The 18,623-nt window shown below is 25.6% G+C and overlaps 1 protein-coding gene across 1 annotated transcript in view; it reads left to right on the forward strand.

Moving 5' to 3' along the window:
• LOC113559892 (cathepsin L1) overlaps positions 1-17,722 on the forward strand; it is a 40,328-nt gene extending 22,606 nt beyond the window's left edge. Inside the window, exons 7-8 of the mRNA XM_026965675.1 lie at positions 15,318-15,478; positions 17,482-17,722. Of these exons, the coding sequence (XP_026821476.1) occupies positions 15,318-15,478; positions 17,482-17,722 (402 nt within the window). The remainder of the gene's footprint in view (positions 1-15,317; positions 15,479-17,481) is intronic.
• Positions 17,723-18,623: the final 901 nt, after the last annotated feature.

Raw genomic sequence — 18,623 nt, forward strand, 5'->3', positions numbered from 1 at the left:
ATTGACATAAATTAATCACGTTAATTAGTCAATTTTCATTAACATTTTAGAAATGTGCAAATAAAATTACATAACAAAAAATACTCTCTTAAATATTTCACGTTTCACAGGGGTAAAAAGGTATATATATATAAATATGCATTTATATCCAGTTTACCTTACCCAGTTATTATTCTTAGAAAAAACAACAACAATAATTTATTTAAAAGATTAACAGACTATTACCCAAATGACAAGATACAAGATACTATAGCTACATCAATTTTTAATTTTAGATACAATGTACATTTTCTCAAATAATGATTATACTATAATTACAATTATAATATATATAAGAACATAAAAATATTATTTGTATTAAAAAACATATAATTTGATCAACTGTGATGTCAAATGCTAGCTTTAGTTTAAATTAAATTAAAATTAAAATTAAAAACATAAACAGACATCTATTATCTACATATTTCTGAAATTACTTAAAATACACATGATTATTATTATTTAACAAAAGTCAATAGTATTAAATTACGTTTATTTTGGTTTTCTTTTATAAGATTCAAATTTATCAAAAATATTTCTTTGTATTCTGAAATTGATAAAAACATACATTGTAATATAATTGTATAATTATTATCATAATAAAAATTAAAAGTAAAAATGTATATTAATTATCAGAATATGATGCTGGAAATTCAAAGTGGACTTAATAGAGATCTATGTATATTTTTATCATTTTAACACGTTATGCAAATAGTTTTCAAATTACTTATTTCAACATTCTTAAAATATTTTCAGCTATATAATGGCTGGAATTTTTGAAGGAAGGGTTTGAAATTCAGACATCTTATTAAATGTATAAAACAAATAATTACCCTATAAACTGGTGATAAAATACAACTTGTTATCGATAATTAGGTGAACGACGAGAACTTTTTAATATTTCTTAGTTCTTTGGTACCCAAATACCCAATAAATATAATTGCTATATAAAATAAATGTATACTAGCATCATTGGTATTCATTTATTATCATTATTATTTTTATTATTTATTTTATAAAGCGTTAACTTAGACACCTAAATATTATACCTACACCGATTTATATGTTAACCACCGCGGTTTCTTCGGTAGTAAAAATATTTACTGTATTTACTGTAAACTTTTATTATTATCTTGAGTTATGGGCGTGAAGACACTCTCGAATCTCGAATTTAATTCTTATTTTAATTAACAATGGCGTGGGCCGTACATATTTTGTAAGTCCATAATAAACCATGCCGGCTGTCTGCCAGATTATAGTTTCAAATTACATTTGCTATGTTCGTAAATAACATTTACAACATGCATTTTTCCACTGGTTACCTGAGTGACATTAAACTTTAATTAAAACAATTCAAATTATATCGAATTAAATAAATCCAACATTCCAACCGACAAGCGTTCAGAATAATGATTTTATTATACGCCAGTGTTCGCTTATACTTAAATAGACTTATAAGTAAAGATACATTTAGATTATTAACCACAATTAATGTATTAGTATACTTGGTAAAATACAATATTTACTGGATGTAATACAAAGAAAAGGCGCGTGTATAACTGGAGACAAAACAAAAAGTTATAGGTAAATCGATAGGAATGTGACATCTTATTAAAACAAATGTACCGTGCTGGTTAGTGTGTTTAAGTTTTATATTGTAAAAAATAGTAAAATTTATTTATCATCAGTTTCACTAAAACAACCGTAAGATAACAAATTAAATACTCTTTTCGCCATCTAATATACAAGTTTGTATGTCCATTCGAAATTATTTGAAAATTAAATTATATTAGTTGAGTACTTTTATCTACTTAGTGCCGCCCTGTACTTAGTATTTACGAAACTACAAGGCTAGAAGAATTATCTATGGATCCCAAAAATCTTATAATCCGTAAAATAAATTATAAACTATAAAGTTTGCATACAGCTCGAATGGTATTGAATTAACTGTAATCCGAATGAAAATATTACATGATTAATAATTTATCATGAGTATAACAGGATACAAATAAAGTTAATTAATAACTAGTCAATAATTCAATATTAATAAACTAGCATTAGTTTTAAACAATATTGACATATAATGCTGAAGTTGAATAAAACGAATACTATAGGCGGGTAAATTAAAACGCACGAACAAACATTTTTTGAAATTTCGAAATGGATTGAACCAAATTAACCAGAAATATCATATGTCGCTTAATGTCTTGTACTTGAATAATAACTTATTGTTAAAGTTCGTGTAAATTAATTTGTTTTATGATTGAATAAAGTTTTAATTTTCTATTTAAACCATATAATCATTCAAATATTTATCTTTGTACGAACGCGATAGTTAATATTTGTAGATATTATTTTATGATCGTGATTAATTTTTATATAATCAAAATCTTCAATAAAATGGCTATTAGCTTTTTCCATTTATTTCCATTATGATTTATTAGTAGGTACTAAAAAATCGAAGTTGATTTGAATTTGCATAGTTCCATTTGCTGAAGACGTCAACTTGTATTTTTTTATTTCGTTTGTCTATTCGATTTGGGATCTTGGGGTTTTTTAATAACTAATCGGATGTATGGTTTTATTATTTCGTAATTTAAGTATAGACATTTGACATTCTGTGAATAATATTTGATATTTTTATTTGTTATTTGGACGTGTTAGCTGTAGTGGGTTATTTTTTAGTCATAATGAACGATGGCTATATGAGTAATATATATATATCATTTAAAATACTTTAAAAAATGTTTACAGTTTACTTCTAAATATCTATATTCTGGAAATACCTCATAAAGGAGTGGTGTAGTTTGTTAGGTTTAAAAAAGTTGAAACTAAAAATTTGAAGAGTCTTAGGATCAATTACATGATTTTTTTTATTTCAAATACAGCTTTATTAATTTATATGAGTTCAAATTGTTTAGTAAATCAATAACAGTTTTAATTATTTTATTGTTCTTAACTTATTAAATTGAAAAAATGTTCATAATTATATATTTTATCGTTTTCTACATATTCAAAATACCTGTCCGGATTCCAAACTAGTTTTAATTAATTTATTCACATTGTTATATATAAAATAAATTACTAATTCTATTATATATATGATTTAACCCACCGTAAAAATGAGAGCAATGTAAATAATATATTGGTAATTATCAGGATTATTGATTTGATGCACTAAAAATGTGTTAAATATGCTCTAAAAATTCCAAAATACCGAAAAATACTGCATAAAAATGTCTATATTAAAGACAATTTTGAAATTAATAATTAAAAATTATATAAAAAAAAATTTTTATTTATATAATTAATCTTCCAGTTGTTCTTTGCCACCAGAAAAAAAAAGAAATTTTATTATATTTTTTGAGCTATAAGTGTTTAAACTATTAAATTATTTATCTTCAAAATAAGAATTACATTGCAACCGTTGGACAATGATTTCTTTATATTTTTGAACTTTAATAATCTTCTATTGGGTATCAATACATTTTTATGCACAGAACACTCTACAACTGTGGACGTGTTGGGTGTATTTGAAGTGTACCGTGTCACTACTTATTAAGACTGCTGATATATTTAAATTACCAACGTATTCTTCTTTTCCAATTATTTTTTTTTATGTATAATTACTAATTATAATAACCCTATCGCTCTCAACTGTATATGTGCCGAGTCGTCGTTTTTCAGGTAAAAACGTTTGTGTGGTAATTGATTTATAATGTTTTGATTGGATGATAGAATATTACGAAAAAAAGTCCGAGAAAAAAATTATTTATTGTTTTTTATTATATTTATTTATTATTTTTATTATATTTATTATTAGTTAAGGTAACTATACATTTACCATTATCATAACATTCATAGCTATATTATATTATTATTAAATTAATCATTGTTCCTTTAAAAAAAATAAGTTTTTTATGTTTTATTATTAATAATATATTTACCATTATCATTGGTCATTATTTACAACTATTATTATAAAATGATAACCTCTTTTTGAGTGAAATGTTTTGTAACAGTTATTAGTGTGGTTCGTTATCGGCTCTTTGAAATAACACTCGAATTCGAACTTCTATACGATTTGGTTCCTCTGTAGATTTTTCTCCAAGTTCAATCAATTCTTTTTTTGCAATGTTATTACTTATTTTTTGTCATATTTTATTTTTTCTCTATATCGTATTTATCTTATTTATCCATGGATGAATTGAGACAATAAAGTTGTCTCAAGTAAGTTGATTTATTTAAAGCATTCAGAGTGATATATTTTATATTCCAAAATATAAATAATTATGGCTATATAACCGACTTTTAATAATAAATAATAAAATATTTTTTATGGACTATGATTTTAACGAATAATTTGGTGAACAATGGTAAATATATAATTGACAATACATTTTTTCTTGGACTTTTTTTTTACCGTTTACCGTTCGAAAAACGCCTTACGAATAAATTTTGAAAATCGCGAGCTTAATTTCATCAAACTACCCATATAAGTTGAATATGCTTGTGCTACAAAATCATGTCGGGCGGGCGTCAATGAATCGGCGTTAGACGTAACTTCGCAGCTGGGCCATCAGCTAAAAATAACAACAACAAACAACAACAACAGTAATAACGACGGCATGATATAACAGCAAACAGTAACAACAACAACAACAACAACAACTGTAATAATAATGGCATGCCAGCAGCAGTGGTCGCGATTGGTGATGGAGTGTGGAAACGCGCGTACGTGCATCGCGAGGGTGCAATTGACAGAGCCGACCGTTGACATGGCACCTACCCTTAACGCATATACTCGTGGTAGGTGTATATACGAACGTAAATCCACCGTTGGCCGATCATGCCTGCTCCCCCTCAACCTCCTCCTCGACCCACGAAATGACCGAGACGATGTGTCAAATGTTTCAAAGTCCTTCAGTGATGAGTTTTTTTGGGGTGTGAGTAAACTAGAAGTTGTGAGGGTGCGAGGTTTCACGAAGGATGGACAGAAACGCTGCGGGCGATGTACTGTTTTCCTTGCGGCTGCGGGTTATTGATTGCCTCGCGTTCAACTACCCTCCTAGTTGCAGCACACCGCGACCGAATGGAAATGCGTTCCGACCGAATACATTATTATTCTACTGCGCGAACCAAAGAATTATTCATCACGTTTGGTCCACGTACGGTAAACTGGTTATAGGTACAGGGGACATATATTAGGTCAGATTCCTACATAAGCTTTTTTTTTTTCTAACGAAATTTTACTAGATTTTTTATTATCAAATAGCTTACAGTTAATCACCGAAGCATCAGCAGATATCGTAAATTTTAAAACATTGAATGTATCAATTAAATATGTACTTATGAAATCAGTAAAAACAAAAATGATTATATACGTTAATTTAATAACTTTATTAAATTGTATAAATATTATATTTTTATAATATTAGAATAAAGTTTTACCTACTTTGTATAAATTATCAATTATTCTCAGAAACAATTCTTTTACTTGTATTATTATAATAATAATAAACAAATATTTATACGACCAATGTATTTATAATTAATCTCAAAGTATACTCGATTATTAATTGTTCAATTTATTTTACATAAAACTGACTAAGAAATCTGATTTATTTCACCTATATCACCAATAGTAGATCTTTCTTAAGTGTTGAACAGGACCAAAATTATTACAAAAAAAAAAAAAAAAATGACAACAAATATTATAATACTTATATAGATAATAGATTTAATAACCGATCTCATCGTTCATTTTAGTTTAATGGAAGCCACAATTACTGTACGAAAATTGATATGTAGTATATCAGATGTATTTGTAGTGCAGTAGAGAACATTTCAAAACTATCAATAATTTTAATCTCTACTAATAATACTTCATACCTAATTATTTTTATGAAAAATATATAATAATAATTGTAATATAAATAAATAAAAATACCATTCTCCCCGAAACATGTTATTTATAAATCATGTGAATAACACACAAATAGAAGAGATCAATAAAGACGAATAAAAAAAGTTATAATTTTATACTAAACCCTTTTTATATTTTATCTAAACGATTATAACTGGTTGACCCTGTTATAAATTTGTAGTTGGTCTACAAAAATGTTGAAACTTTTATTGTTGCTGGCTTTAAAATGATGATGTTTTATTACCCAAGTATGAGTGTTTACGATTTTAATGATTTTTGGTTTTTTTTTCATGTCGTTTAGGGCAGTTTTTCAGAGTGTATTTGTTGTTCTTAGTTCTGTGATTTTTTTTTTTTTTTAGAACTATTGTACAATAAGGTTGTCAACTGAAAAATGTACACAATTCCATAAATGTATAATAAAATACTTGTATAATAATTATTAAAAAAAAATCTCACATCTCTTCCAAATTTTGAAATGTATATTCTGACATATTATGTTTTATTCGCAGTACTATTTCTATCATATTTCAAAGTTTAAAGCATTATTTTTATTAATCACATATTATATAGGTAAGCATTAGACTTGTCTATTATTATTGTATAATTGTATTTACTTCACTTATAAAATTTTAATGGTTTCGGTAAGACTCGTCCAATGTAAAGTCATATAACAATCACCATTTTCAAATTGAAGTATCTGATATTTAAAATTTAGAACCATTTAATTTTAATCCAATTTATTACTACTATTAATAACCTTAAATAGCATATAACTACCACTTATGATTACGGTTCTAGGGTTTAAATTTTAAAAATAAATGCCAGCAAGCAATTTCAACAGGGTTCTAATCAAAATCGTTTCTGGAATGTGATAATTTATTATTGCTCTCAGATTTAATATTCTGCCAACGTGAGCGAAACGAGACAATAGTGCCAAACACACCCGGTGCTTGTATCCGATATGGCTTTTTGTTTATTAACACGTTTTATATAATTTTAAAACCGTAGTGGGTTACGTCTGTTTAATAATTTGTTATTATAAAACAAATGAAAGTGCTCAAAATGAATGAAATATTAAATAGGTTGTGGTATGCGAAATGTTACAATAATAGTTGCATTCAGATAAGAGTAGCCTATATTTGTTGTCGATATAATTTTCGTTTATCAGTTCAGTGTAGAGTGACTTTAATTTATTTACGTTTTAATACAATTCAATTCATTATGCAGGTAAACAAAACATTTGTGAATTATTATAGCAAATTTGATAACGGAATTAAAATCAACTAACAAGTTATTAATTATAGCTGGTCCAGAATAAATCAGTTCTGTACCTGCATTATTAAAAATAATTATTATTATTGTGATCTTGGATCGAAGTGAATATAAAATATTACTTTTTTTGTTGATTCATATCATATCAAAATAAATCAGGCAAAAAAAATATGTACGTGGTCAATACCAACAAAAGGGGGATAGAATATAACCGTTCTGTTGTATAGTACCTACATTCTGTATAGGAATTGAGCAGAAACCTTATACTCAAATATAAGGTCTATGTAGTCGGATATACTTAATCATTGAGTAAACACTATATTATAATGGATGTATCGAATTTGAATTCAATGATAAATGATTGTATACACTGAAAAACAGATCTAAGCAAAAAATATCCAACTTTTGGTAACCGAGCTTATCAAATAGATATTATTTTAGTAACATTAAAATATTAACAAAATGATCGTATTTCTTTTAAGTTTATCCGAATTTTTCAAAAATCTTATCAAAAGTACAAAATTAATTCAATTTTCTACTTGAAACCTGCATTGAAGTTGATAATCAGAACATTTTTTTCTTCTAAAGTTTCTTCAGACACAAATCATTATCTAAATAAATATAGTAATCGCACTACACTCAAAATCCTAAACGTTTGGAATTTAAAACGTACAATTCGAAAGAAAAAGTTCAATCGATCAGTTGTAGTTTTAAATTTTAAATTTGCTTTTTAGATACCTGTTCAAGAGCAAATAAACTTTGGAATGTGTATATAAATAATCATAAGAAAGAAAATTATTTAGATAAGTTATTTTGGTACCTATTAAATTAATGAAATCACTCAGACGGAGTTGCCTACAGCTATAAACCTTTGATGTTTTAAGATAGCTATTGTGAAAAATCGCGAAAAACCGAGTATACATAGAACGCTTAATTTATTCTACAGAACCAGGCTACATATAGGTATATAGCCGCATATATATATGATAAAATATACAAAAAATATTAATATTAAATTTATTATCCTGTCATCAATAAAATCTCTACTAATTGTAATATTATTTATTTTAATAATATATTATAGGCGGGTAGATATACCGGCGACCTTCATAATTTTAGGCATTTCATGACAAGTTTGAAGTTGAAAACTTTAATCGATATCCACTATGATCATAGGCGTGCGCACAGGGCGTGCCGAGCGTGCCCAGGCACGCTCTGTGATTTTTCATGGACCGAAGCGCCCTATACTTCAATGTACCTAAATAATTAAATTCATTTAAGGTTTCAGAAGAAGATTTATTTACTGAACTGAAATTTTTAAAAATTATCAACTAAATCGTGCTATTAGTAAATCTGTTTATGAATGGGTAAAGAAAATCATCATTATTAGTTTTTTTCATAGGTTGAAAAAAAACTGGAAATTCAACAGTATATACTTGTGTTTCTAAAACTTTAAAAATGTTTACAATCATACATGTAACTAGTTGTATCTACGGGTGAACACGTTTTTTCAAAATGAACCATAGTAAAAACAAATTATGCATTACAATGGGTCATGAACGTTTGAAGTCATTATTACTGCATTTCATAGAACAAAAAACGGTATCGAAGGTAGATTTAAATGTAGTAATATATGAATTCAATAATATGGGTAATAGACGAATGTTTTTCTAAATACATAAAATATATTTATGATTTCTAACTATATAATTCATAGTTAATATTTGTTAGATAATTATACTTTATTTTAATTTTCTAGTACATGTTTAGTATAAAGTATTTAAAATTATATAAAACTATGTATGAAAAGGGGATTATAAAACAGTGATCAGACATCAGAAGGCCGATGGAAATATGGACACTATCCGCTTTTAGAGTCTGCGCACGCCTATGGCTATGATAGATGTGTCATCACTACGGAGGAAGTCAAAATTATAAATAATAATAATTGTCGATATGTATATGAGTGATAATAAATTTATTTGTGCATGTACCATCACTGCAAACATATAATTTAATAAAATATCTACCTGCCAGAAGTGAACGAAATTCGATAACGGGGACCATCCATCCCTGTTCATAAATCTGAATTCAATTTCATTCTGAGCTCAACAGTGTAAATAATCGGATTTGACGCAATATGTACCGAAATTAGTTGTTGATAAATGTGCGAGACCGCTATTGATCTCCGCCGTGTACATTTAATTATTGTCATCATCCTGGTTGGCCGTATTTGTGGAAACACAGCAATAATATTACAACAGAGTGATGTATAAACAATTTTTGTTTACTCTATACGCCACAATGTTCATATATAGGGTTGTTTGACCAAGCCCCGCACAGAAATAAAAAGTATTTTTAACTTTTCGTCATAAATGTTTTAGTTTTTATTGGATCGGAGGTGAATTGTATAATGATTATTTTTATATTATTTTATCGATGGATGGTAAACTTCCAAAATTATACTATTTTTTTAAAATATTATGAAAATAAAAATAAACATACAAGCTGTACTACAACCAATAAAGCACATTACACTAACTGTAATAATTTTTATTAATCAAGTCTTATACATTTGAGGCTCTCACTGATCCTAAACAACTATCACTCAGCTATATAGGTACGAGAATTATAGGTATCTAATAAATGTAATATATCGCCACTTTCTTTAAACTAAATTTTTTTTTAATAATTTCGGAATAATGCTATCGCACAAGTGGACTTCGAACAAATAATAATTGTTTGTTGTACGAATAATAAACAAATTAATGATAACCGTTTAGTATAGATCATTGGTTACTATAGTCTTAATGTTTTATGCATCACTGCTCAGTGTTTTTGTGGTTACTATTACTACTTCATTACTTGTATTATATTATTTAAAGATTTAACTATCTTAACATAAACACTTTAAAAGCTTAATGCTTTAAGCTGTAATACTTTACACAAAAAATTTACATCACTTCGGAAGGGAAAAATAAACAATAGATGACAGTGATTTCAGTGTCTATCTTGAATGTCTAGTAACTATTTAGTCTGATAGGAATTTCAATATGAGTAGGTTATTTTATCAGATGTAGGTACTAGACGTGTATTGTTTTTTCGTCCTTAAAAGTAATAAATAAATCCATTCATCAAAAAATTTACATTTAAAAAACAAAATAATATATAAATAGATTAGGTAACTATAAAATATGAGCATACCTATGTAATTTGCACAAAAGTAATGTAATTTAAGTCGCAGCTAAAAATTAAATTCATTTTGGCTATTTGTACCATATAAATTTAAATAAAAGGACAAGGACATTGTGTAATCTGTGAAATCTTTTACATATACAAATTGTATCTATATACATTATATTGTACTTTTTTAACTTATCAGTTATCAATATGTATTTTAAATCATTGATCGATCAGTTAATTTTAATAGATACATTTCAAAAAAGATATTAAACTGTTTACATAAAGTAAAAAAAAATAATTTAAGCTAATTATAATTGTAAGTATACGTACTTAAATGAGTAATATTTCTATTAATAATAAAATATATAAAAATCGTGAATATTATAGGCAAATAATTATTAAGCTGTTTATGCTATTAATAGTCAATATTATGCATTCATGTTCTATGTGCTATAGATAACTGATTTGAGCTTGGTAAATTTATCAGGTAATTTCTAACATTTAAAATAATTGAAAGTTTGATACATATTAAACCATTAATTCATTTTATATCGTGAATAATTAATATTTAGATTTGGCGCGAATAACGAGTTGTTTTTTACATCTTGGTGCAGATTACATACGTATTTAAATGTACCTATTTATTAGTGGCAATAATTATATTTACTAAAATTGGCGCAAAGCACCATTTCTCAATCACGAACATCACGTATTCACGTTGGCACGTCGCTTAGTCACTCTTTAGTTTCTAAAAATCTGATTATAATCTCAAAGCGATTTGGGTTTTTATTATCAAAGCACTTATATTATGCACCTACTTGTTCTCTGGTTACACCACTTGGTCATAGGTGATATTTTGCGTTTATCTCTGCATGAAGTTATAGTCATATCAATAAGGTTGTGTTTGCTCTTTTCTCTTCGGGCACTATTATTCATTATTTTCCGTTTCCGTGTTCTTTGATAATTACAACAGGCGTGTATTTGATTCGATAAACATAGTTGTTAACTATTTTCTAGTAAACATGTAGAGATAAAAAATACTAATTATACGAGTGTACAAAAACGATAATTAGCGGATTTTGGTTTATTCAAAAATAGTTTTATTACAACATAGTGTAATAGATTGTTTCATTTTTTTCTCTCCATTTTGAAAACGTTATTTTGAAATTAAAAAAAAATTACCATTAATAAGTAGGCTGACTTACTGATACTAAAAATTCTAATTTTTCTTGATTTTAACTTTCTTAATTATTACTAATTATCATAACGGATTTAATTTGTATAGTATAATGCAATTTTATTTACAGAAATATTTACTAATTTACTACTAATGATAAGTGTTAGAGCTAATAGGTGTTTGAATAAATAGTTTAAATATTTTAAATTAGATCATAATTGTATTATACTTAATATACATTTATAAAACAAGCACATATACCTATCTAATAAGTAGAAAAAATTATTATACTATATTTTTATAGTATTTATTACTATAATGTAGCAAATGACAATGCAAATACATAAGTATAATACTGTTAAAAATGTTAATGCAAAATTTAAAAAAAATGACATGTAACATTAAAAAATTTAAACATAACATAACTCTGTTATGTTTAATAATTTAGTGAATTGGCCTATTATCAAAGTTAAAACTAATAATAATATCTAGTGAATTAAAATGTTTAAACTGTTGAGGTTTCGTTTTTTTTATATTGTAATGTTAAAGCGAACTATGTGTCAAATACCATTTACAATTCTAAAATGCTGATAATTCATTTTAAAATAAAAATATAAAAAAAAAAACTGAATAATTTTAACTCTTTGTTAGATGTATACTTTTGCATTTTTTGTTGATTTCAGAAAAAAAAAGTGCATATCTACCTATATCTAAAATTGTATACTTTTTATGCATAAATAATATTTTCCATAATATGCACGTTATTCTTTTATTACCTACCAATTTATTTTATAGTCAAATATGTACCTATTTATTATTATTTTTATTTTAATTGAATATATTATACTGTGTGAAGGAAAAAAAGTGATAACATATTTAATTTTACAATTTAACTGAAGATTTTATATTTTAAAAAGTATATAAAAATAAAATACAATACCTAATATAATATGAGAATGTTTATGATTTTTAATACTTGTATACGTTGAAATTGATTTATAATAATATATATTATGTTTTTTGAATATAGTTAGTGTATTAATGATACATTATTATGCTTTTATTATAGTTCTTATTATTATTCTTATGAATGTATCATATAATATTGTATCTCGAGTAAAATTATAATATCATGAAAACTTTAATGTTTTGGGATTGCAATTAAGGAATATTTATATCACTAATTAGGAACATAATATTATGTTGTATCGCACCTGAACTCTACATTTTAAGTTTCATAAAATCTATAAATTTGATAACGATTTAAACCCTCATTAATCTAGTAAAACTATATTTCTGAGGCGTGCTTATCGGAAAAATGTAACTTTTTATAATCGATATTGTCTAATCATAAATTCATAACCTACCATTTGTTTTTTACTTTAATATACTGAAATTCTATTGGGATAATTATGATGGTGATACAGGATTTCTAAGACACCAGTATACTAATGTATTTTTATTTTTTAAATTTTAAATAGATAATTATTTTTATATTTTGTTTCATGATTATAGCACTAGAATACTAGCTAATAAATATATTAGACAATAATTTATTGAAGAATAATAAAAAGTTTAATTGCATATTAAATTTTGTATAATATTATAGATAATACAATAAGTTAGAGTTAAATGAAAAATATCATAAACTTTTAATTAATAAATTACATAACTACATTTCTTTTCAAGAAACTTTTAAAATTAATTATGTTTAATTATTGTAAAACAATAATTTAGTTTTTTTGCTAACTTTTCCTGCAGAAGCACTATATAATAAACCAAAACAAGCGAACTTAAACAAAGTCAATATTCATTTTGTTTAAGACAAAGTGAATAAAAACCAAATTCTGGAGTTCACTCATTCCTTCTATCTTATTAGATAGTACGTTTGTGAACTAATTGTTTATATTCGCTGTTAATAAAATAATATTGATACAATTTTATGTATAATGATACACGCAAAAATATTTATAAAAATACAATTACATCGACCTATGAGTTATATATTTACATAATATACCTAAGAAACTAAGGCTGGACAAAATATTGCCGTAGCCAAAATGTCCAATATTTTTATGCGTGACTGTGCCCACCTCTCATACATATTTAAATGCCTTAACACTTAATTTATACAAATGTTAAATATGCAAATTGTTTATAATTAACTTATATTTATTTATAACCGTAAATAATCGACACATTAAATATGAATAATATGATATAATGGTTATATTAGGTTATGTTTAACATACTACTGAAATCTAACAGTTAGGTACTTTAGGTAACTTATACAAAATAAATAAGCTTGACGTATATTTTACAGATAAAGAATTCATTTACCCATATTTCCAAGTATTGATTTATGTTGTATATAATTTTGGTTTGTGCAGATTTATAAAATATTTTTTTCAACTCATTAATTTACGCAACATTTTCCATTGTATCCTTATTGAATGAAATTGTCTTATTATAAAATATAATAATTGTTTATAAATTCACTGAGTCAAATCCGCTTGACTTGTTTATTTAAATATCACTGCATAAATTCAATGTTAATTCCATGATGTTATTTTTAATATTTTTTTTTTTTTTTTTTTTACTGATATTTCTTCACACAAAATTGATTTATATTTTTTGAATTTATAGATAAATGATTTCAAAATTAATTTTAAAACAAATTTGTACAATAATTTTAATAATTGTGTTGTGTATGTGTGTGTGTGTGTGTGTGTATGTGTGGGATATGTACAGTTATACATATTATTTAAATTTCTTCTAAACTGGTACCGATTGTCACTTTTGGCTCTCATAATTTTACTTATTCACAATTCTGGATTAAAGTCGACATAAGAGTGTTTTTTTTAGATTTCAGAATATAGTTTGAAAATCAATTTATTTGTGAGAACAATTGTTATTATTTTTTTTCAGAAATTACGTATAAAGCATCACTATAAGAGGTAAATAACAGAAGCTAAAGAAAAGCTTTGGCTATGTTCCAATATTTGAATTTTGTAAAGTATTATTTTATAAACGATTTATTTGTTTGCTATCGCCTAAACCAACTATATTCAAAATTGACTGTTTTTATTAGGTACTATTATTATTATCCATTATACTTCATTAGGTAATAAAATAATCAAGAATTTGAGAAGTAGTGAACTGAAAGTATTAAATTCAAATATCAATATTATTTTTCTTAGTTTCTAATTTTCTATACAAATACAATATTGTTATTAATTTTTAAAATTAATACATTTCTTTTTTATTGGTCTAAATACATTGGGTAGTCTGTATCCGAAATTAGAGTTGAATCGTTAAATGTATCAATATATTATTGTATTATTATTATTATTATTATTATTATTATTATTATTTTTTTTTTTTTTTGTTATATGAATCTAATAATTGATAAAAATGAGAAAAAGTGATGTTTCATTAAAGTTTGAAATAACTAATAAAAATTAAACTTATTAATACTTGCTGCGGCTTTAGTTCGTTTAGATTTAAATAAAAAATAAGTGTACTGTATATAAATTAAATAAATTAATTGATTTTTATTGAATTATGTTTTTTTAGAAATTAATGTTAGTGTGAAGAAATACATAAAATATAGTACATAATTATGTGTTAAACAATAACTTATTATAATATTAGGCTGTATTTTTACTTAGCCATAAGTAAATTATTAACACATTTTTAATTTTACCAATTTCATTTCAGAAAACATTGTGTCATTTCAAAAAATATAGAGCAGTACTTCAAATTTCAAAAATTTCAATACTGCCACCATCCGACGAACACGCGCTGAAAGTAGCTGTGGCGCTTATAGGACCAATCAGCGTATCAGTGAATGCAAATCCAAAAACATTTCAATTGTACTCGTAAGTATATTTATATACATATTTTTAAGCATCTGATTTTTGATATACACAAAGTTCTTTATTAAAAGTATCACGTAAACTTATAATTTTTTTTTAAATTTCTTTTGACTCATTAATCATTAATACAAATTTATTTTCAACGTTATAATATATTTTAAAAATTATTAAAATAGGCAATCAATTAGAAAAACGAGTGATTAAGTTATCGTATTTTAAAAAACTTAGAAGTAGGTACATATTTTAATTTAGCTTTCAATAGTCGATTAAAAATCAGTTGTAGTCCTGAAATCAGAAAAAGGCATTATCCAATTATCAATTTCAATTGATGGGATATTTTTTTTTAGTTTCATGTTTCATATTCGTAAAACTAAGATTTTAATCCGAATTTTGAAGGATTTTTCACTGCGTTACAAAACTCTTTTCAGGGCGTTGATTTGATAGAACTTCTATTAAATCTAATCTCTATCGAATACTCATACCTGACTAGTATCCCCAGCTTTGTGATTAATACCTATATAGAATAGGTAATAGTTAAATTTAGTGTTTGTTATTAAATAAAAATCAAATGGCTTAGAATAATTTCTGATATTTCTAACAATGAACACAAGAAATCTATTTGCCATATTATAATTAATTAAACTTTTGTGTAGCAGAAATAAAAACTCCATCAAAAATAAATGTGTAAAATTGAACGAGTTTATTTTTAAATTGTTATTCCTTTTATGTATAAGCGTTCAAATTTTCAAAAATGTTTTTTTTAAATGTCCATTTTAAGTGGTATCTTTTTTTATAGATCCATAACTTAATTTATGTGAAGGTTATGCAAAGACTTTTGAAAATGTCGATACGTCCTGCCACTTTGCGATAAATGATACACATTTTATATACATTTTTGATTTAATAAATTGCATTGTATATTTTATCGTATTTATTGTTTTGTGCTAAACCTCATTTAATCTTAAATTATACTTATCTTGTAATAGTAAAAAAATGTTATTAAAAAGTACGTATCAGTCGGTTTTTTACTAAAAAGGACTATATATGGTGTGTGTGTAAATACTTCAAAAGAGAAGCAGAAAATATAGTATTACCTACATTACATTATTATATACCTTTTAATACTGAACGCCGTATCCAATCTACCACAAGCAGATTCCCAAAAACGGGTATCAATTTTCGTCGAAGATTATTGATATAACTAAGTACTGTAATGATATATACATTATTATATATTATTATATAAATTTTTATAAAATATCAGTAAAGCTGCACAAACGTAGACTAAGCAAATACATATTATTGTGAACTAAATTATTCAACTATAAGATAAAATTACAATTAATTAAATTACCCTTAGACTTAAAAATAATCACAATCATTGTAGCTGTACAAATATGGGCTATTTAGTAAATAAGATACTGATGATGAGCAACGCCGCAATCTCCAAATTCTATCACAAAGGCGGCATATCATGTCTATAAAAGGGCAAAGAACAACCAATTCCGCGCTCAGTCACTTGCACAACAATACTCAAACACAGTTTTCGGTTTTACACTTTTAATAAATATATTATACAGTATAAAGTAAATGATAAAAAATATTATATGTACTACGAACCCTGTGTACAGTACAAATATATTTTTAAATTCCGTTTTCACCTACATTTCTTAACAACGCAACAAGTCTACATTGAAAGTACTACGTCGTTGAAATAATTATTGTAGTAACTGATTTCAGTGTCATACACATCTATCACTAGACATGTCACTATAGATATTTCTACCACTAAGTGGTTATACCTATATCTTCTAAACGTTTTAAACAGTTGTAAATAACAAATGGATATGAGTGAACTTTAAAAATTCAAACTAAACATGGTAAATCAATGTATTTAAATTTGAAAATATTTTTAAATTGCCAAACACAATTAATCACAACTATATCGATATTATCTATCATAAAATACAACAATGACAATCATACATTTCTATTTATGTTGATAGATCCGGAGTTTACGACGACCCAGCCTGTTCGTCCAGCATCGTTAACCACGCAATGTTGCTGGTCGGGTACACGAAGAACGCTTGGATTTTGAAAAACTGGTGGAGCTCGAAATGGGGTGACAACGGTTACATGTATTTGGCACGTGGCAAAAACCAGTGTGCTGTGTCCACCTACGCCGCTTACGCTACCATATTATTGCCGAGCCACCGATCGCAGCCTTCGACGCATCCTCGTGGTTGACCGTAATACGAAATTTTCTATCGTCTCGAGTCATAACTAGAGCCAAATTTATTTATATGAATCAAACATCTATCAAATATGATCATTATAAAAAAATATATTACAATATGTTTGTACTATTGTACCAATATAATTGAATATACAATTTTAAATTAAATATTTTATAACTTGAAATCAATTCCATGTCAAGGCGTTTGAACAAATAAGTGCCAATAAAAATTTTTTTATATTTCAAAATTCGGGATTTTTAGGATAGTATAAAATTTTATAAATTGTTTACCTAGCAAAATTGAAAATATTGATATATTTTACTTGATTTTCTAATTATACAACGAACGTAAAAAAACAATAAAAATAAAAAATAATAAATAGAAAGGTATGCTAGTGACACTATTTTTGTTGTGAGTAATATCTTAATCCTAAAGATTGATCTTACTAGCCACTTATTGCTTGTTTTAACTAATAGTAATAAATACAATAATAAAGCTTAGATATTATTTATTAATATATGTTTAATAAGTTTTAAGCAATGTTCAAATGAATGTCGTACCCACATTGCCTCCGCGCGCGTACTAACGTGCAACATAGGACATAGCAAATTTGCATTCAGCAGATTTTCTTTTATGTTGATAGCTTTAATATAAGAGTCAATCTACCTATTATAAGACTTAAAGACAAAAATATTATCTTAATCATCTCACGGGATTTTATTAATATTATAATTTTAAAGGAAGTTTTATAAGTTATGAATATTATAAAGTCGTAATATTTTGTATAAGCTTAAAAAATATAAAATTGTGTTGTAATTTTTTTCAAAGGAATCTAAATTTTGACCGATCATATTATATAAATAACTCAATCTTTATTTATAATTATAAATTTAATGATATCTTCTTAAAAA

The sequence above is a fragment of the Rhopalosiphum maidis genome, chromosome 3 (assembly GCF_003676215.2).
Source record: "Rhopalosiphum maidis isolate BTI-1 chromosome 3, ASM367621v3, whole genome shotgun sequence".
Taxonomy (NCBI): Eukaryota; Metazoa; Arthropoda; class Insecta; order Hemiptera; family Aphididae; genus Rhopalosiphum; species Rhopalosiphum maidis.